The following is a 22,748-nucleotide window of genomic DNA, read 5'->3' on the forward strand; positions in this document are numbered from 1 at the left end:
GCAATTACACTGCACTCTTCATCCAAAAGAACCACTTCCTTCACCTGGGTGAGGCATGGTGTCACGATCGTAAGTCCCTCCTCTTAAGGGCGCTCCAGCTCTTCCTCGTTCGTGTTGATTTTCCACCTGCCTCCTGTTGTAGCCCCTCCCTATAAAAGCCAGACGTTCCTACCAGTCTGGGCTCAGCTTTGGAAGATGGAAGGCCGGAAGTCCAGGAGGGGCCCGACGGCTTAGGCTTCGGAATGGCACCCTGAATATCTGGGTCCGGGGCTTGGAGCGTCTGGCCCCGTTACCCATTTTTATTCCCCCAACCCTTCACCGGATTCCATTCCAGCTTTTAACTTTTGTCTCGGCAGTCACGGACGGGTTACCCGGCTCTGGACCTTTTGCTCCCCCTGGACTTGTCTGTCTTGACCATGCCCCCCCGAGCACCAGCCCACCTGTCGACAACCACCCCCGCTCCTAGTCTTCTTCCCCCACTCCCTTCCGGATTCTATTGTCTGCATAGGGTCCTGAAAAACGCTTCATGACACATGGCAGCCATCTTGTGCCAGATGTCCCACTGCACAGTGATGGAGAAGTGAAATATGACTTCAACTGAATTAAGTGGGGCATTCAGGTAGTTAGACATGACATGGGAAATGTAATGACAAATAAGTCACCATACTGTGATGTTAGATTGGAAATTTACTAGTTCACCAGCACCATCCACAACCCAATTTTTTATAGAGGTCTATGAAGCCCTGCCTTGCTTAGATACAGAGATCTAAAAATATCAAGGTACGAGGTGTTAACACTCTTATCTCTGTAAAGATTCTGTGAGGTTTGTGTTCATATACAGCTTTAGAAGTCCTTCCTATTCCATACTCTGGTACAATGCTTTTAACAGTACAATTTCCTAAACTGTGTGCAATGTATAGCTATCATTGGAAAATGAGTGTCGTGCTTACAACTGACTTGAGTTGGAAAAGTTGTTATCTAAGCGTAGGTGTACTTCAAAATAGCTGAATTCTACACTATGAAAAACAAAAGGCAAGAAAAACTTCTCTGTTCATATAAACAAAAGCAGCTGAATCTCCTGCTATTCACCACAAAATTCACTCCACTTACATGACCTTGATCTCTGTGTAGTGGAAAGTATTATCGTTATACAGCAATAATTAGTATTATAATGTATTTGTTATGTAAGGCTAAAGTAATTTGACGTATAAAAAACTACATGAGTCATGAATTCTAGTCAGAGGTTTGCAAATAAAACATGAACCCTTTAATAATTTTAAGAAACCCTACCATGTTTTTTTTTTCCAACCAGAACACAAACTGATATCATTCTAACTAGACATTTCCCTACATAATGTAGCCTCCACTCTTGATCCCATGTTCATACCACAGATATGACAAACTTTTAGTTCAGGAACATGAATGTGAACATGAAACAGAGTATCCTGATTTGGATTTAAGGACTGCCAAAACATACAAGAGAGACATAACAGTAGTAGGCAAATACATTTTAAGACAATCTTGAAGCTTATTAAAATTCTGCACATTTCCTGCAAATAAATCAAAGATGATCCTTAAAATAAGTCATTACAAAAAGTAACACCTTCAAGTTCTACATACTGTACATTTCCAAAATAACTTGCTGCATTTCAAGTTCAAATAGTTCTTTAATACGATAAGGTGTCTGACAAAACTCTGTAAAATGGCAGGCCACAAATAACATGTCTTTGTTATTATTATTAATTTTATTCGGACAAAATGTTCCATTCAAAATGGTTTGCATTTGTCTTATACCCATTTATACAGCTGGAGAGTTCACTGGAGTAATCTGAGAGAAATATCTTGCTCAAGGGTGCAAAACCAGTAAGCGGTTCTGAGCCTCAACCACTACTCTACTGTCGCCACTCATCTGTCAATCTGTCTGCGACTGGATCTCAGCCCTCTGACTCATGCAGGTCATGGAAGGATAGACTTCATTAAACTAACATCCTGCAGATGTCAAAGGGTTTATTGCAGGATATTATCTGGGCCACATGCCGTTGTGCAAAAGCTCCAGAGGTTGGCATTTCCATATTTAACTCAATTATCCATAATGGAACTTCTGATTATGATAATGGTAACTTGAACTCAATAATAAATCAGCTGAGGTTATCTAATACATGATGTATAATGATATACAGCATAAGGTTTCTTGAAAAAGGGTTACCAAGGCCAGAAAGCAAAACTTTGCAACATATTTAATAGACTGAAAAGCATCACTGTGTATCAGTTGCACAGATCTCTAGAGGCATCTTTTGTAAACTCTAAAGCTGTTTTCAATGCCAAACACAGGGGAAACTAATCAGAAAATCAGAGGTTCGACACATGGGTAAATAACAGATCTTAAGACTGTACAAAGCAGAATTACTGATCCCAAAGTTTAAGCTTTTAAGCTTTTACAATGCCTTTGATTTTATGGAGGCAAAGATACACAGAGAATTAAGTCAAATACATTCAGAAGATGGATCACAGTGCTTTAATAGACTGGACTAACAATGGGCTTTATGTTTTTATATGCTGCAGTTATAACTAGCTACAGCTCATATTTTGTGGTAATTACTCATTCCTGACATCGGTGCATAATTTCAATTTCAACAGCAAGTAAACACACAAGTACAGAATTTCAAATAATACCACAGAACACAGAACATCTCCTTCCATTTGAAACTGTTTCTTATTTGACACACAACTGTCAAATGTAGACTGAAGTGTCACTTCTGTTAGAGCAAAAGTCATCAACACATTTTAATTTTCTCTGTCTCGCTAATTCAAATCACATGCACTTGTCATTTAAGACTAACTTTATTTAGTGCTGGGAAACTAAATCTCCAGTAAATTTTTAACTGTTCACTAAATGAATCATGTTTTTTTTAACAGCAAAACAGACTTTAGCCATCAGAAAAGTCTCGTGAAAGTCACTTGATGAACTTGTAATAGTTATATTCTCATTTCACAGCATCAGCAAGTTCTGTGTGGCTTAAAGTTGAATTTCTAAGCTGCTGAGCATTATTATGTTTTAAAAGGTTAATGAATACCGGCTACTGTTCCTTATTTGTGAAACAGATTTGTAAATTGTTTTCTTTCTGTTGGGAAGGTCAACATCACCGAATAAATTTATCTTGATTTCAACTTACTCAGTTTCCTCAAATTTCAAAACTTGGGAAAATGTGTACTGTAAGTTTCCTCGCCCTATGAATGACCATTTACAGTTGTATCCAGCAGTACAACATATGGTCACCTTTTGGTTTAGCTATTTTTATTTTATATTTTATTACTATAACACACAACAGGCCAAATCCTATATATCACTGAAACAATACCACAGAATGGGCTGTCCAAGGACACATTATTATAAAACACTTGCTCACTCACAAGCACATGAGGTACTATATCAACTGTGCTAAAGCATTTTAACAAATCTACTGTCACCCTTCCTGTGTCTTAGGCAATCATCCTACTTCTGGAAAAAAAATGAAGTGAGATGAGAATTGTTCACTTGTTGATGGAGACTTAGCAATCTTGTAATTTATCACTGCTTCTATTTCCAAGCGCCATCTGTTACATTATAAGGAACGTCAATACCAATTACTGTCATCTCAGGCTGTAACATCAACTGAAGCTGAAGTATGACTGACACTGTGCAAGGAATTTCTATATGTTTTCAGAGCCAGAAAAAACATTTATTTGCAAACATTTATCGACTGAAGTCAATAGGTTCTATTCTACCTCGAAAAACAAAATTGATCTATTAGCTGAAGGAACCCAGAAAAAAACAAGACTTCCATAACGGGCAAAATCCTAATTGTTTTCACTGTTCCTCATTCTTGTCAGTCACTAAGACATACATGTTAATGGCTAATATCTGTTGGTAAAGTGAAACATTATTTTACTTTTTCTACAAACACGGACACAGTTCTTGCCACCTGACACTTTTTTGACCTCATTTAGAAATTGGTTCAGTACTTCACTATCACAACTGCAACCACATTAACTACTGCAAGTCACACATATGCTACTCACTGATCTGCAGCTCACAACAGACATAGGCTACTGGCCTATCAATATCCCAAAACTATAAATATATATACAAACATAAATATATAAATATCCAAGAACTAAAACTTCTACATCTATTTCAGTGCAGGATGGCCCAGCATCGCCCAATTGTACTAAAGCCAACCCTAACTCAGTAACCCAGAGTGACTGGCATGCCAGGTTCACAGATCACACTAGAGAGGCTCTAGAGGAAGCACCCTACCTTGTACTCATCCATCCACACGTGAGCTAGCCGCAGAGAGTTATGTGCCATGGTGTCCTGTCCTCCCGGTGATCCATAGGGACGTCTTTTACGGAATATATGTCCGACTCGGGAGCATGGGATTATTAAAAGCCTGCCTCCACACATCCAGATCTGTGGAAGCCAAAAACAATGTCTTCATGTTAATCAAGACCTGGTCTTTTTGTTGCATCTTGGACTGAAAAACTGCAAGCAGACAAAATACACACGCCTCCATAAGACTTTTTTGTGTTGGTAATTTTATTTCGAATTTCCCATTTCTGTCCCAACCCTGCAGCACCACTAAGGATAAAATGCTAATTTTTCAAGAAATATCTCATAACATCCAAAAGCAGCTTAGTTTTCTAACTTTCCACCAATTGTAATTGAACATGTGAGTTTCTGTAATGAGTCCAGAAAGTTAAGGTCAAGTCAGGATATTTGGAAAATGTCTCCACAAACATTTTTGCAAAAATACTGGGTGGGTATTTTTTTTCCTCCATCCTGCAGATTAGTTTCAGTTCCCACACAGTCCTGTGTGAAAATTCACAACGTCTTATTGACATCACCTGGCCATATCAGTTGTGCTAATCTGTTTGCAAATAATGTCCAACTTGTATTTCTATGGAAAAATGAAATAACTGCACTAGGATGTGTAATGTTAACAATCCTAACTTGTGAAACTGCAAATTCATTTAATAATTATTCTTATCTGTATAATTATTTGCAGTAGAGATAGCAGCACAGACAGTGACAATAGCACCAGGCAACATGTAGAACTTTCTCGCAAGTTATTAACATGCAGCATCACTGCAGTAGTAAAAAACAGTGAAATTGCACCTTTTCAAGAATGTGCTCACCATTGATTATTAAACCAACACAATCTAACAACCCTTCTTCCTCAAACATCACCTACCTTAAAATCAACAATGACAAGGTGGCGACACAGACTAAGCTTAAAGAGGTTGTTTTCTGAATGCGCAGTGAAATTACTTTCACTGACTGCACGTAGTTACTTGACAGCTCATCCAGCATACAATCTCAATCACTGTGGCTTGAATTCCTTGTAATATAAAAGTCAAAAGGCTCATGGATTTAGTTCTGCTACTGGTTGTTTGGTAAGAGCACATGAGGAACTGTCTGGTATACCTGTGGAGGCAGGCAAGAAGAGGTCATTTTGCCTGCAGGGAGCACTGTGGATTTCTTCACTACCTACATTTCAGAGAGAGTTGCCAGCTTCAGATCACAGTAATGGGACAGGGAAATTGTTTTTAATCCAGCAGCTATATTTATAAATGACATCTTGGCTCACTATGTTACACATAGCAGTATTAGCAGTAATAGTAATAATGGTTTATACAGATCTTTAACTTTTTTCTTGCGTTTCACGCTCCTGGATAATATCTTTACAAGAAAGACTTCTTGAAACTGATTGCAGCAATATTTTTACCGTTACTTTTGCATTACAATCTGCTATACGTGTATGCAGAACACAACCTGATGCAGAAACGGGCACACTGAGGTGTTGATGAGCAGCTCAGTGTTTCTCACTGATGTTTTCTGCTTTCTCAGTAACAATAGCAGGTTTCTTGGTAACGAAGAAATGCGAAAGAAAATTTACCACAACCCAACACTCATTATCCCTAGAAATGGAGCCAAAAATGAAATCAGAAACTGTAAAAAACAGATTATTAAGTTGAATCCCTGAAGTAAGTCAGGCTATGAATAGGCGTCTTACATTTTTCCAGGGAAGGTTCTGTCTTAATTGACACTTACAGTCTGTGGTATTAAAATCCCTAAAAATAATCTTTGTCAAACGTTTCTTAGAGTGATCAGAGTTTGATGAAAATGGTATTGTAATTCACATCACATATGGTTCAGTAAAATACATTTTAGAGTAAGAGAGAGTCGATGTCAAACAGACAATTTAGACCACATTTGTCATTTCTTTTATGGTCTGCAGAGAAAAAAAATCAAATTTAAGCCGATCAGACTTCAACATAAAGAAATACCGTGCAAATGACTGTGTAATTTAACAACTCTCTGTCTGGAAACAGTCACTTAGTTTCATAATAAGACAAACTGAATAGCAGAAGTTGGAAAAATAATCTTAGAGCACTTATTTTAATTTTGAATTGGGAATTACTTTTAGTTTGTATAACCACCCAATGCAGAATCCCCAACTGTACCTTTATATCTCGACTCTCTGCAATGATCCCCATACAATACACTGGCAGAAAAAGGAAATGTAGATAGCCTCTTCCAATCTGCACGCCATTCATCTTTTAACTTTGACAATACAAACTCTGCAGCAGCTTATAGTTACTGTAAGATACACAGCTGTTGCAGTTTGCTCACTGTTCCAGCAGTGATAGGAGGAGTGGTGCGTCTCTCACTGCAATCTAACTTTCAGGGTCACAAGGATAGCTATTGCACTATGAACGGAGACAAATGTGCCCTACTGCAGGGGAGTGACATTACTGAGGCTTTAAGCCATGGAGTTCGGATCACTGACCTCAGCCAGAGCTCAAGGTGAGTTTTATCATTTGTGCCACCCAGGGGCACCCCCCTTATGACACCCGTCACCACAACACCAACAATCCCGCCCACTAGAGCTTTCATTTTTCATTTTATGAACGGGCAAGTGGTCATTTTAATGCTGAATTTGTTACTGCACATGAAATAATGACTTAGAGCATTTACATGATTGGAAAGTCTCCCTTACCCTGAAAGAAATCTCCAGGTTCTCTCCTCCCCAGATATCCATGCCGCTGTCATACTGCCCCAACTCATTAAAGTACTTCCTTTCCATGGCAAAAAGGCCTCCTGCCATCGTTGGAGACCTGAAAACCCACCATACTATACAATTAGTCAGTCCATAAGAATATATGAAGCATTAAAAATGGTAACATTTGGCCCTCCTAGCTTATTTGATGGCTTGTAGCTATGTTGTCCAAGAATCTCATCCACATGGTTCTTAAATGAAATCAGGGTATTGGCTTTGACAATACCTATTCCAGCTTATTCCAGTCTCACACAACATCTTGCGCAAAAAGAGCCAACTGTTCTCCGATTTCTATTTCCATGTTGTTCTCAGATTTTTGTCACACAGCTCGTTCGGAAAAGTCTAAAGCAAAACATAGTCAATTAGCTTTTGAGGACTGTAAATAATTGAATTGGGTAGTCCTCTCTATCATGGACTAAAAAGGTTCAGTTCTTTTATCCTATCAAATTCCTTAAAGCCTAGGAATGTATCTCGTTGCTCTTCTCTGAACTAATACAGATAAGCAATATCCATTTTGTAGCATGGTTACCAAAATTATACACAATCTTTTAAATGATTTGTATGATATTAACATAGCATCCTTTGATTTAATATCAAATTCTACACTTCTAACTATACAAACGTTAGCTTATTGTTTACCACCTTAGATTTAGAGTTTGCTTTTGCTACCTGCATGCAATACTTTTGAGCAGTGAGATTTAACATTATTGCGAAAATGGGGACTATTACCATTCAAACTGTGCTTTTTGAATTAAAAATATTTAGAAAGGCAGACATCCCTCGAATTGGCTCAGGTTGAAAGGAAAACTAATTATGGGAGTCACAAATGAAGAAAGCATGGAAATCTAATATTGAAAAGCACTTTAAAAATTAAGACTATAATATATTGCTTTTTCGCCGTCTTGCAGCTGCTTGTCTAAACAAATTCCAACTGGAGCACTTGCCGAAAGTTATTCTCTCTCCAGGGTGGAATGAAGCGTTATTAGAAGAAAGGCAGCAGAGAATGAATCAGCCTGAACCACAGAATAGCTCATTTCACCCCCAACAGAAAGTGAACTAGCTTGTAACGAGAGGATAATCCTCCAGGGATTGCGTGCTCGTGGTTTAATCACTGCGTGACACCCGAAAGCTATTTTTAGATCTCAGATCGATTCACTTGATCAATGCCATGAACGGCAGCCGAGACAAGACGCACATGGAGTATAAACCAGGCTGTTTGTTTTGATGGTTCTAGTGAGAGAAGTGTGTGTGTTTGTGGGAGGGAATCTCAGGTTCTCCGGGACCCCCACCGCTCTCACACATACCTGATAGGGGCAACAGGTCCCTCGGGGCTGTTCATCTCCGAGAGGGGCACCGGGTCCCATTTGAAGTGTAGGCCCCAGTTGAACCCCCCCCTCACGATGGGGGAGGAGCTGTAGACTAGTGTGTCTGCACTGATGATGTCGATCACAGGACACACCACCGTCCGGCGGTCCTCTTTGATGGGAGACAGCAGGGGCTGCAGCCAGAGCTCGTTCACCTCGCAGTGGCTGTCCAGGAACACCAGGACTTCTCCTGCCGGCAACAATACCCGCAACGCCGTGGGCAGAAAGTGAAGGTTAACCGCTGTCCACATTCAGCAAAACACCCTTCTTATCTGCATCTTGTACAACCTCACTGTGCAAAAATCTACTGTAAAACAGTAAGATAGTCAGGTATTTTTCAGAGAAGTTAAATTAAAAAGGTCACCATCACAATTGCTACAATTGTGTTGCTGAACAACCTGGAAAAGAAAACATCCCTTTTTATTACAAACTGAGCCCTTTCACCTTTAAAGGGGAACTGCAGTCCCAATTTCTAAGACCGGTTAATAAATCTCGGTAACAAAAATAATTCATTGATGTTATAGAAAAATATTATGAATTTCGAACTAAGCACAAAATTGTGAACTTTGTGAAAGTACTGCGAGTCGCCATGTTGTTGCAAGCCCCTGTTCTTGCCACAGGCGAGAGCCAGTTTGCGCAAATTGTGACGTGATGATACAGCCCTTCCCGCTCACTAGTCACTGTGATGATTAATGTAATGTGATGTATGAACTATTAGTACACGGTGGGCAGCAGACATTTCACCACCGAAAGTTTCCAACACAATCTACAAGCAGACTTAACAGGTAAGTAGTATTTGTCGGCAAAACCGTCTCGAAATAAAGAGCGATATTTCTATTGGATTAAAAGAGATGTATTCACAAGCGTGCTTGTTTACAATGTAATTGGGCTGCTTTATGTTACTGGACGTTTTGTTGCCTCGTTCTGAATCACAGAATGATTCAGCATGGGCGATACCTGGAAAGTTTGTGACATAAATTGGAGGTTTTTTTCAAGTTACTGCTTACGTTTTATTTTTATTGCGGTTTTGAAGCGAACTCATCAGTGCCGATTCCTCCCTAAAGCCCTAAATATAAAAATAGCCTTGCGGTTCCCCTTGAACCACTCTCACCTGTTGCGTGAGAAGCCCCGATCATCCTCCCCCTGATCAGGCCTTCCCGTTTCTCGTTGCGGACCACCTTCACTTTCCCGCGCAGGTTCTTCAGGATGTAGGCGTCGAGATCCTCCTTCAGGTCAGCTGGATCAGATCAAACACAGGTCCGGTTAAGAGGAACTTCAAAGCTCACTCCCTGGTACGGGCCTTATTTCACATTCTGGAAAAACACTGCTCACCGCACTTCCCCTGTTCCTCTGTCAGCCAGAGAAGGTCTGTACGTATAACTGATACGAATTCACAAAGTTATTAGGAAGCAAAAGTTTGTGTAGTTGGCACACATGTAACGGGTGAATTAATTGTGCTGATTAACAGCGTAATACATCATGTATGTAATTTCATAACATGGAGCTCTGTGACTAATCGTTGATTGACCAACACTGAAGGGCATGTGATTATTATAAACATAGCATTTGAACCTAGATATTCTGCTGACAAAGCTATTACTGTTTTACACACAAGTGAAAAAAAGTGAAGTTGCTTTCTTCAATTCACTGATTTTCAACCTGCAGAGTGTGGTAACTGACAGTAATTGTTATTGAGAGTAATTTTAATCAGGTTACTGAATTCATTATTGGTAACTGTTCAACAGAAGAGTGTATAAGTATCAAAAACAGAAAATAATACAACTTTTAATGACACTTTCCACTTTGTAGTGTAAAGATTTTTTTTCTATCTGTAAAGAAAACCATTTTTTTAACTATGTTCTTTGACGTTTTTTGAAATATGGAAATTACCGTTCAACAATGAATCCTACCAAATCCCAGGATAACTATCCATCATTACAACAGTCCCTCAATATTAATTCAATTTGTAGAGGGATTTCCATTAAATTCTTAATTTAAACTGCCTTGAAGTGACAGAGTAAAAGCAATTGGAACTATACAAGTATTCCATTCTTTATAGTACTTAGCTTTTACTAAAATGCCAAAAGCAGTTTTTACCTTGAGTTTAAATGCTACGTAAACACATTCAGTAGCTTGAGCAAATGTAAATACAGTATAAGGAGATTTACAGAAGAAAACATATATTAAACTATTTCAACATCTAAAAATGTGAAACGTGAAAAAATATAATGAATACATAAACAGAATAATTCCATGTTTTTACAGACACAATGTTCATATATACTCATACTCTCCAAACTTGTTAAGAATAGATCATTTCATCCTCTAATAATTTTTAATTAATACTTATACTTTCACAAAGCCTGAGACTATAAAGTCAGAAGTGTCAAAAGATCTAAGGTAAAAGATTATTTTTCTTAAAAACTCTAATGGTGACTATAATAAAACTCCATTACACATTCAAGTTTTGCATATGGTGGCAAATTTCAAGGCTAATGGGTTGGTTGCTACTTTTCCAGGTATAGGATGTACAGTAAGAAGGTTTTACCCAAATACTTGATTTGGGAGAAAAATGTACATCTATTGGAAACAACTGGGAATCTTCAAATAAAGTCTGGCATCACTGAGATACAATATCTCAGAGGCAGACTTTGGAAATCTGGAGACTGTGGCAGAGTTTCATGGTATCATAAAAAGAAGGCAAGATTCATATAGCAAGTATTTGACTCCCAAGTCAAACGGGAACCATGTGATCAGTTGAAACGCAAATAGAGTTGATGGATATGTGGACAGTGCGACAGGGTGCCTGTTTATTTTTCTTTCCCAAATGAATGTTAAATACTCCAACACCTCTTCTGTACCCTTCCTGTATGTTTGTGAGTGTGTATGTGATACGTAAGAAGTGTGAATGATACTTACCCTTTTTCCCCCAGAAAAACTCGCTGCAGTGTTGTTCCCTGTTGGAGTATGGTATTGTGTTGGGCAGGATGGCTGTCGGTCACCTTTCCGATTGTAGTTTCCCACACTGCCACATCAGCAGTATTAAATAAAAACTGCTGATCTTAGGAAAGGTTACTGGTAGGCCATCCATAAATAACTGATGTATGTTTATATTTTTTTGTTTAAATGTATAAAACCCTCACATGCCTTTGTTAAAGTTTGTAAGTTCTTCTGGATTTGTATTAAGTTACTTTATAAGTTTAATAACGGTCCAGCTCTATAAAAGATATGAGCCAGTCCCTTTAAGGAAGGATGGTCCAGGGAAAACAGGAGCTATATAAGGGGCTGAGAGAGCTCAGTACAGAGATGGTGCTTTGGAGGGAAGGTGGGCTGAGAGGAGCTTCTGTGAGGTTTATTTTGGTTAACGCTGTTTGAAGGCGATAAATCCAGTTTTGTTTGCATTTGAAGACTGCTGTTTTGGGGGTGTTTTTTTTTCCAGGAAGCCAAACCTAGTTGCTTGGTTGGTGACAGACAGACTCACAAGGAATGCCTGTCATCACGTCTGTGAACAATAGAAATGGACTTGTTCTGCTTTAGGGTTGGTTTGCCGTCCTAGTTAGAATTGAGGAGCATATGAATGACAAGATGTTGCAGTCTAAAGCTTGGTTGCAAACAGCTTGAGATAGGGTAACAATACAAAGCATGCTGTTAACCTAAAGGACTGGCCATCGTAGTCTACAGAAGTTGTGTAAGTTTTCTAAATAAAAAACACTGAATTTGTAGCTTTAGTTACAGTTCACAGAGGGGATGGATCGATTTGGAGGTTATGGTAAATTACTGTATGTGAGCACCAGCTAGCAAGATCACCTAGCAATGTACAGTAGGTCATGCAAGCAAACGCAGAGATGTTTCTTCCATCTCAAATGTGATCGGAGTCTTTAACAGTGTAACACTTGCCTAGTTCACTGTTGTCGTCCACCAGTATGATCTCGTGCAGCAGATAGGCGGGGGTGCGATCTAACACGCTGTGTACAGTCCGCAGGAGAGCAGAAAAGGCCTCGTTGAAGAAGCAGATCACAACGCTGGCAGTCGGAAGAGCCAAAGGATAAACTTTTTCTTTGCACCTGCAGGCGGTGAACACAGCGTGCAATCATAAACCCACACTACATAATTATAATGCATTAACACATTCCAGGAGGATTTTCTTTTACTCTCATCTGAAAATCACATACCTCAGGGATCAAACGGTAAGGGTGAGGGACAAGAGACAAAAAGGGTGCCAGTCTCCCGCGCACTTAGCCACCCATTCTTAACAGGAACTTTAATGCTTTAGTGTGGTTACCTGGAGCAATTACATGCAAGTACCTCAATTACAGTGAATAAAACTGGCTTCCTAGCAGCTCATAAAAGGCTCTGCTTGGAGTGCCAGAAGGGCTAGATAGACTTGAGACAGCCATCTTAAAATCAGGCTCGTCCACTCACAGGCCACCCCAAGCCAGCTCTATAGCCAAAGTACTGTTCGCACTTGATAAGTTACATCTATATTTTTCAATACAAAGAGGACCTTGTGTAGGTGAATGGATACTTTTAGCTCTGTTACGTTATAGGAGCAAACCATGCCAGTCATCCCATTGCATTTTGCAAATTATCCTTCCTACAATTTAATCAGAACATACAGGCACAATCCATAAATGGTATTTCATTCAACACAATCTCTTGAGTTGAAGGGAATCTATTATTTAGAATAGCCATACCCCTTTCCTGTTTCCTAATATTTCTTTTTAACAATCCCCAGTTAACTCAAACACACAAAGCCTGTTGGAGATCACTGTTTCAGTAATTTGGTATATAACGACCACACATGATTTCTGCTTCAAAGGCACTTACTTCGCATTTCTGGTGTCAGGAATATCCCTGTGGAATCCTAGGCGGTTACTGATGAGCACATTGAAAGCATGCTTGTGGTAACCTGTGTCTCGAATTTCCTGATCTTGTTCATTAAAAATCATACCTGAGGAAACAATAACATTTTATTTAGCCACTGTAGTTAGAAGTTGGAAAAAGGACTCTATATTGCTTACTTGCAAAAATGGTTAAAAGAGACCTAAAAACTGAAGTTAAAAGGAAGCAATACTAGCTTTCTGTCTATAACTAAGGCTGGAGCCTCTCTGTTATTACGACTACGTTGTGACAAAGTGGATTAGGAGTGAAGTGGATTAGGAGTGAGCAACATAACTGGTATTTTATGCTCACAGGCACAAAATCAGCTGCTCTGGCCTTAAACACAGAATATGAAGATTAACAGTGACGCACCACAGCCGCAACTTGCTTTCAATTTTTGGGATCCTTTTAAAAGCCTCAAAATAACTTATAATATTATAATGTTATATATCTGTTGATGTATAGTATACCTTCTTTAATACAGCCAGCATAATATAGTCAGCAGCACTGCTGCACATGAAAGGTTTATAATTCACCAAAGCAATAAGACAACATTTTCCTGTAAGCGGGGTGGGGGGTAGTGTCCTGGAGGGCCACTGTGTATGTATGTTATCCTTCCAACCCGGCTCTTAACAACCTTCGTCAGTCGTTTACGGGCATCGCTGGACCAGTTTGGCAGCTCTTCCCAGCTCTCCAGCCGCTGGTGCTTTTAAGAAACGCGTCGACCCACCAAGAGCAGGATAAGAGACCCTGCTAATAAGATGCTCTGGCCGTCCAGGACCAGGATGAGAGGTCCCTCTGTAAACGGTCCTGTCGTACCCATTTCGGGCGAGAGGTCAGCTCCCCTGCGGTCCTCGGCGCCTCTGCGCAGCTGCTCCTTGGCCCAAGCGTTCTGCTGGCTCTGCCGGCCGGGTCCCCGGGTGAACCGGGGCTGGAACTTCCTGGGGAAGTTCCTGAAGGCCAGGTCCCCCTTGACGGGCACATTTTTGAAGGGCTGGCTTTCCTGGGTAAAGTTGAAGTAGATGAAGAGCAGAAGTGTCCAGGTCACTGACGTGAAGAGACACCCATAGCAGAAGTAGCGCAGTGTGACGCTGCCCATGGTAGCCCTAGCATCGTTGGCGGTCCATTCTCAGTCCCCTGCGTAAACAAATGTAACCGGGACGCATAAGAAATTAAAATCGAGTACAGGAAATATGGGTATCAAGGTGCTGAAAATCACAAATACCGTAAGATAATAAGAGAGGCCACAAAACAGAGCAGGCCACTTGGCCCATCTAGTCATTTTTGTAGTTAGAATTTAACTGATCCAAGGATCTCATTCAGTCATCTTATGAAAAAAAACAGAATATTAACCTCAACAATATGGCTGTATAGCTCGTTCCATATTCCCACAACCCTTTTGTTAAACAACTGCCCCCCGTTCTTGGTTTTGAATTCACTTCCACACAGTTTCGACGTGTACCCTGTGGTTCCCGTTTCACAGGCAAATCATGCAAGACAGGAAGTGACATCATTCAAGGATGCTCGCTTTGACTGTTAAAGAAAATTGACAAGCAGCGAATAGATCTGCTAGCAAAAGATTTGCTCTTACTCTCAAATACTGCTTTTCTTCTTTGGGAAAACTCGATTGACTTGACATTTTTCTTTCAGAGTACGTTTCATAGCGAACAGCGGGTAACTGCTATTGAAATCCAGATCTGGAACTTATCATTGGTGACAGACAGCAAGCCGCCTTAACCGGGGCTGGCATGCACCCTTGTGCTTGTGCTTAGCTGTCAGGGCAGTCTTACTCCAGGGAACTGCAACACAGTATATAAACTGCCAAGGCTCTGCACTTAGCAGATGTGCTCATTTTCACACCGTGACAACATACATTGCTTATCAAACCCATTATAAGGGCAAAAAGAGAATTATTCAGGTTGCAAGCTGACTTCTCACAAGCCTTTTTAAGGTTTAAGGATTTTACAATTGCAATTTATTTTCACACTTTTTACAAGGATTTTACAACTGTACAATGGATTACGTGCATACAAACAACAACCAACAGAGCTGAACAGAATGCTGCTTTTGCTTTTTTTTTATGACACAAGAACACAAAAACAGATTCTCTGGAGGCTTAAAAACAGTAAATAACCCGTCCACAGTAGATCAACAAGGAAGGATCGTTCGTTTCCAACCCTACCACCACCATCACCTCCAGAAAGTCATGTGAGGCAGATTCTGAGACTCTCTTCTCACCCTAATTCCCAGATTAAGGCACAGGGCAACACCAATCAGAGTGACAATAGAGCACTTCAACAGCGAACAAAGGGAATGCACTTCAGTGTAATGAACCATGGAGTCTCATTTACTATAGTTTAGACGGCCTCTTTTAGTGTTAGACATTAAGCTACCCTGTCCCAATTTCTAATACTAACTACACAACCACTTTGTTTCTTAACAGCACTCCACTTTTGTATATTCTAAACTGAAAATTTTTAGCTTTTTCACTGTAAATGGTGTACATTTTTTTAAAGGAATATCAGTGATTATGGATTTAGTCATCACTCACCTTCTCAATTTTGTTTTAAAACAAGCTCTGAATAGGCTGCGATGCAGTTCTCTCACTCTCCGGTGTCCTTCACAATCATAAGCCTCAAGATAGTTTCACATTTCTTGGTTTTACGGCGATAAGAAAATTGAAGCACAAGAAAAGCAGAATGCTAGTTAATTTCAGCAGTGTTTCCGCAGTAAATTACTAAAGCAGAAAATGTGGAGCAGTGGAAAGAAGAGGCTTATGTGGTTAAAGCCTAAGTCGAGACACAGATCTTGCTTTCAAATCCAATTTTCCAGCACTGACATTCAGTACAGTAATATCTTAGCCAACCCTGCAGCTGTCCCCAAAGCAAGAGACCTATAGTATTTTTATGTAACTATACTGTAGGAAAGAAGTCCCAAAACAGCGATATTAACAATGCAACACTTACTAGATCAACTAGTCTTTATTAATAGCTGGGCGTAAAATTGAAACCTTCAATATCCCTAAGATTCACCCTTAAGAGGAAAGCATTCACAAAATGTACTGTCATGTACATTTATTTTTACTTTAGAAATAAAACCTTTATTCTTAAATACCTTAAAGTATTTTGATAACATTTCAAACCGTTCTCCTGAGCAGTTGCTCCTCGGCAGGAGTTCCAACAATTTAAAAGAAAACAACACTGTGATATTATCCTTTTTTTTCTTGAAACTTTAACAGTAAGAACCCACTTACCACACTATCTAGATGTTTGGAAGCATTTGAGAAAAGATAGCAAAAAAAGTTGAAAAATGTCTGAAAACATTTAAAAATTAGTTTATTATGTTCGTGTGACTCGTTTTTCAGATTTCTGACGATAAAATCTTTATGTGCAGGTCACACTAAGTGTTAAGGGACAAAGGCCTCTCCGAAGGATCACAAGAAAAATGGGTGAAATATTAACAGAATATAGACTAAAAATTTACAGAGATTTCTGAGAAAAAGCTTAAGTTAAGTACTCCTGCTTTAAGCTGAACACCATTATTGAGAGGAAAATGTAATAGAAAGCTGCTGGGAAAAACAAGGAAATATTTTCTGGCATCCTGCTAGTGAATGTGCTGCCTTTCATCATTCTTTTGTAGCTTATAAACTTTGGTCTATTTACACTGCTAACGTTTTGTGTGGTTCACACTCCATCTATGTAATTATTCAACCAAAGAAATAGGAAAGCAACATGGAAAATGTTACTAATACTTCCAAATTCCAAGTTTCTCTTCAAACCTGCAATGGACCACAAAATGTTTCAAAACTGTGAACTCATTTAATAGACCACGCAGTACATAATACATAACAACTGACATGACAATCATTTACATTGCATAATGTTGCAGGGCATCATTTGTCTTTTCTTACTGTAACTCCTTAGTAGTTTAACTGCCAAACAAAAATCAGAATATGCTAAAATTATACAGCATACTGAACATCGAAAGAGACTTTTCATTTATTTACGTACATCTCTTTTTAGAAAAACAAATTATTAGATTCATTAATATACAAAAATATTTCGGGTGTCATTTTGATTAATTGATCATTCATGCTTGACCGTGATGCAGATGACTGCATAATCACTAAATCACCTCATTAGGGAGAGAGTTGATTGGGAAGAGGTGATGATGTGACCTTTTGAATCCCACTGTGAAGATCCAGAAAGAAAAGCACAGACAGGAACCACTTGTCAAGAAAGGAATGCCTTTTGGGCCATCTTTATGTTGGAGGCTAGATTAACTCAGCACACTGTTGGTCACCATCTGGGGTTTTAACAGCCAGCAATTTTTAACCTGGCAAGACATTAAAGTCAAACATAGTCCATGATCTGGGAGACCATAAGACCAATTAATCTGCATTTTATTTCTTATGTCTTGTGCCATATCTGCACTATAGTTCACTGTGAGCTGCGATTTATAACTGACTGTGAATTAACACGTAACCATCCCTGTAATGTGAGCACATTTGAAGGATTTCAACTAAGCCTAAAGAAGGAATGAAAACCATTCCTATACCAAATTATTACCTTATTACCCAATTATAAAGTTAACAATCAACTGAATCCTGCTACAATCATCAGTTGGGCACAACAGCGAATCAAAGTGCTGAATCAGTAAGCAAATAGCCCACACTGTCTCGTACTGGATGTACTCTAAATGGGAGATCATTTTTAGACATTTTGCACTGCTCTTGGTTTAATCTGTATGCACTCAGCTGCAGTCTGCTTTTTTATTTCAAGTAACAAGAATTGTTTAACAACTGTAACTGACTTCTACTCTTTCTGTTTTAAAAGAAAGGTTCTGCCAAGATCTTAAAGAACCCAGATTTTGCAGGTCTATGCTTCTGTAAGCGAACAGCTGTAAAAACTACCCCATCAGCCAGCAATGGGCAAATGCTGCAACAGTAAAATGGCTGGAGTAACAGTTAACAGTGCAGTGCCAGACAACACATTTAGGCGCTTGCAGAAGGAGTATAATCAATTTGTCTCAGGTGTTCCATGAACCTGTTACTACTGCAGGCAGTTTCAGCAACAGCCATTAGCATTCAAAACTCATGCTTCTAATTTGACTGCACAAAATATATTATTCAAATCAATAAACACCAGTCCTAAAAAGTCTTCACAGAAATAGTTTAGCAATGCTCTATTTACAAGCCAATGTATTCTGGAACCAGACAGTTTCTCTTTCTTGATTTTAGAGCAGATTCCTTATGTAAAAATAAAAACCAAAACAACTAAACATAAATGGTTTTCAGTGAAGTACATATTCATAAAATCAGCATAACTAATATTCCGGCTTTTGTAATCTGTTGAGAAGCTAAAAAAGTGAATGCATAAAAAGCAAGAGTTGTAAGCTTTTGTCATGACAAGAAGTGAACGGCACCCAGGTACTGGGAATCTTCAATTTCCTGCTATAAAACTGAAAAAGTTTGTGATCTTGTGGCCAATATGCAAGTGCTGCATTTATAGCTTATTAAACATCATTACTGACAGGGATGCCAGAGCCCAAGGCACATGCATCTAGGTGCTAAAATGTTTATTGTCTTCAAGACTGGTTTATGGCTGTACACCAACCGCAATCAGACATAAAAACTGTGCAGCACAGCAATTTTAAATACTTCGATCTCTATCTAGCTTATTGCTTTTGTAGAAAGATTTACAGACTTCAGCTGCCTTTATAAATAAAAGCAGTTTATGATGTAATAAAATTCACAGCATATTTATGTAACGCATTACAACACTGACACTGAACACAACTTTGCCTGACATTAGTGTTAGTCACTATCACCTGTATTTTCTCCAAACAACAAAATTCTTAGAATTTAATCTGTTACAGTTCTTGGACTTTTCCTCAGATTCTTTTCTACTCTTAAGAGTGTCAAATGTGTGAAATGTTCAAATTTGACACTGTCTGAAAAAGACAACTGTATTTGCAAAGTATAGTTTATTATCGCGTATATTTTTTTCCCCAATCCATTACAGAATCTACAATAAAAAAGAAAATTGTAATCACCTTGAAATTAGACAAGCAATACAATTTACAATATGTCAATATTTTAGAATGCCTCGACTGATGCGAAGTTAGGCAGCAGTCAGAGCAGCTGAAATCTCTCCTCATTTTAGAAGAAAGCAGCCTAATCTCAGAGCACAATGACAGTGGGATGATGATGTTGTCGTAAAGTGTCCTAATTTCATTACACAGGCTGATAATGATCAGCATAAAGTGAGGAAGACAAAGCAGTACTCAATATGAAAATATCCATCTGCAATGAACCCACCCTCACTATACTGTACATCTGGACAGTCTGCTGTCAAGAGACTGGAAGGGCAAAACAATAACGTAAGTGCTCTCATTTATAAGACACATTCCAGGAGGCATATGGAAAGAAACAGATATATATTTTTAGATTGTTCAAAACGAGGCTTCAAACACACACACGCACTCACACACACTATACAAACATAAGATAAGTACTGTATGCTAACAAGGAAACTGAAACGTAAGTAATGAGATTTTTGTGGTAGTCACAAGACCTCTAAAACAAATATTAAACTAGAAGAGGTTTGGGGAAAAGGGGACCTAATTATGTGGAAAACAAAAATATTACACACAAACACAGAAGTATTCACACAACAGGCCCTAGTTATCCCTTTAATTCAATTCATTGAACTAATAGTGCATGAACCTTTTCACACAGGGACATTAGATGTTGGATGACTTTGTTTATGAAATAAATTAAACAAGTACCAAACTTTGGTGTTATTTGTTCACTCATACTCCCTTCATCACTATCACTAGGACCCACATTCAGTGGCGAAGATTTGCAAAATTGTTCTTTCACAGAAATTTGCTAAATTCAGGGCAAATGTCTTTTTCACAGAACTCAATGCTTTTGCAACACTTCTCTCGCTAAGACTTTCCTGGGGCAAGGCAAGTAGAGGCAACCTCCTTTCATAGTTTGATTTTGCTGAAATCTGAACACCAAAGACACCGCAGAACCACTTATTAGGAGACAGCCCCGAAAAGAAAAGAATGTGTAACTGGTAACTTTGCTGACACTTATTTGCCTGCCTCAGTCCCACAATGGGACAAGAGGAGTGAATCTGGACTCGGTTCATGCTTCACATTTTAAGGACAAAACTGTAACAGACGTTTAAAATTAGATTCTTTATCACTGAAATGTAAAGTGGGCAGTAAGCAACGCCACATTTCTTCGTATACGTGTAGTAAGAGGCGTCCTCATATCCAAGAAAGTTATGAATCATTTTTAACAGTATGAAATAAACTCTGCACCTCATATTTTTTTAGCACAGCTGTTTTAAACCTGGGGTACCCAGTCAGGGACTGTGCAGGCCGCCCCCTGGAACACACATTTTCACCATGCAAACGAAAACTCCCGCTCTGCAGTCAGTTTTGATTGAATATGCTCTGAAAAATCACTTGTTCTTTTAATCACAAAGAAATTTACAGTTTTTGTTCGCTTTTAGTTTTAGCTTCAGAGAGGGTCAAAAGCTTTTTCTAAAGAGGAACAAAAAAAAACAGGACATCATAGTGATCTTAGTTTTACAAACTCAAAGAGAGCTTGGAATTTACTTCACAAGAATAAAGATAAAATGTGATCAAAATTCACCTTCGCTCTCTCTTACAGGTTGTTGAAATCCCAAATATACAGTACACAGAACGATTTTTCATTACGATTTCATTATTTTTTCGGTCCGTATGCAGTTTGGTATAACATATGTTTACATTTCAGAAATCAATAAACTTGAAATAGACATTTCCACCCTGTGTAACGACTGTTCTTTGAGCAGGTGCTGCACAAATACTTTGGCTAAACGTTAGTGCATCTGTATAGATCTGGCATTTCATACGAGTCTGAAAAATTTAGGTCAGTTGCCTGATTACGAAAGATCAGCTTAACGTAGTTTATACGAATCAGAGTTTAACCTAGAAAAACATCTACCCATCAAGCTTAACATTTCAATTTCTCCATTCCAAGGATATACATAATGCATTCCAAAGTTTTCGTCTTCAAACCCAATACGCTCTCTTTGTCACTGAAGAAACGTGAGTTTGAGAAATACAGTATCTGCATCGATCAAAGTGTGAAATAAGATCCCGAATAATACTTGCGCAGGATTTACAGACCAATTTTGGGTTGCCTGGATGTAAAATGATCTGAAAACAAGTACAGTGTACATCCATGAATGAAATAACATGTACCGATAACACTCACCTAATGAAAAGAAACAGGAATAGGATAAAAAAACAGTTCCATAATACATAATACAAGCTTCTTAAATTGCAATTGCCGTTCAACAAATACCTATCTTGTTTCAAGACAGAAGAAACAGGCATTTTCTGAAATGCAAGCTAATATATACTGTACGCAAGCGAAGGGAACTGAGCAATAGCAAAACAACTTTGCAACTAAGCTCGTAACTTACGCACTTTCATGTCACTTACTCGTTGATGAGCATTTCCAGACTACACGATTTAGATCTGTTTACCGAACTGACATAAAATACATCTGACACCTCTGTTTGGCTGGCTCCACAATCCCTTACTGCACGGGTTTAGACAGAGCGCAGCACACAAACCTCGTGACCGAATCCTACAGCAAATCCAGATCCCTCACTGTGCTTACACATCGCAACCCCGGGTATACTAACAGTCGGACTTGGAAACCATCGACCAATGAAATGCCAGTATCAGATGCGTCCCTCTAATCACAGAGCAGAAGGCCCCAGAGCTAAATCGTCTGGCCAATCGCACCCTCACTCCTGGAAAAAAAAAAGTGAAGAAAGTTATTTTGTAACATAGCGACACCAAGCCTCATCACTGCAGTGTTACAGCACTTACGAAAAATCAAACTTAATGAACCGAGAAATCTTTAAATCTAAATTAAAATCTACAGTTGTAAAAAATAGTAAAAAATAACGTCGATATATATTCTTATACACACCCTTTTATACTATTAGTAGATACAGCTTAGGTTGCTAATATTGTTCTTATATGTTTATTATCTAAATTTTAAATACTTCTCTCACAAAACAAGAATTTATATCACTACAGGTATGAGTCTGGTGGGTTTTGAGCTTTCTTGCCTCATACTTTTCTAAGTGAAACTTCAGATAGGAAATAATACTGAGCCACTTTATTTCTTGTGGTAATTAATAATTGAACAATATCCAGTTACTTATCATTTGAATTATATGCCTGCACATAATATAATACAGTATTCCCATTAATTTAAAAATGTGTGATACTGTTGTTCACTAAGTGACTGAAACCATTTAGTTTTCCTTCTGCAAAAACTTGCTTTCTAGTTTTCAGTCACTTCAAGGGAATGACTTGGACA

The 22,748-nt window shown here is 38.7% G+C and overlaps 1 protein-coding gene across 5 annotated transcripts in view; it reads right to left on the minus strand.

Annotated features, from left to right (window-relative positions):
* Positions 1 to 21,979, minus strand: part of galnt11 (UDP-N-acetyl-alpha-D-galactosamine:polypeptide N-acetylgalactosaminyltransferase 11 (GalNAc-T11)) — a 31,196-nt gene extending 9,217 nt beyond the window's left edge. The window contains exons 1-9 of one of the 5 annotated variants that reach the window (XM_088918225.1): positions 21,854 to 21,979; positions 15,897 to 15,999; positions 14,165 to 14,482; positions 13,292 to 13,415; positions 12,362 to 12,528; positions 9,576 to 9,701; positions 8,405 to 8,654; positions 7,041 to 7,158; positions 4,298 to 4,450 (exon numbers count right to left, since the gene is read on the minus strand). In XM_088918225.1, the coding sequence (XP_088774351.1) occupies positions 4,298 to 4,450; positions 7,041 to 7,158; positions 8,405 to 8,654; positions 9,576 to 9,701; positions 12,362 to 12,528; positions 13,292 to 13,415; positions 14,165 to 14,444 (1,218 nt within the window). In that variant the 5' untranslated portion in view covers positions 14,445 to 14,482; positions 15,897 to 15,999; positions 21,854 to 21,979. Of the gene's footprint in view, positions 1 to 4,297; positions 4,451 to 7,040; positions 7,159 to 8,404; positions 8,655 to 9,575; positions 9,702 to 12,361; positions 12,529 to 13,291; positions 13,416 to 14,164; positions 14,483 to 15,896; positions 16,000 to 16,598; positions 16,625 to 21,838 lie in introns of those variants that run through there. The other 4 variants (XM_088918226.1, XM_088918228.1, XM_088918227.1 and 1 more) reach the window with 4 other exon arrangements.
* Positions 21,980 to 22,748: the final 769 nt, after the last annotated feature.

Source organism: Atractosteus spatula, chromosome 6, assembly GCF_055471065.1.
Source record: "Atractosteus spatula isolate fAtrSpa1 chromosome 6, fAtrSpa1.hap1, whole genome shotgun sequence".
Taxonomy (NCBI): domain Eukaryota; kingdom Metazoa; phylum Chordata; class Actinopteri; order Semionotiformes; family Lepisosteidae; genus Atractosteus; species Atractosteus spatula.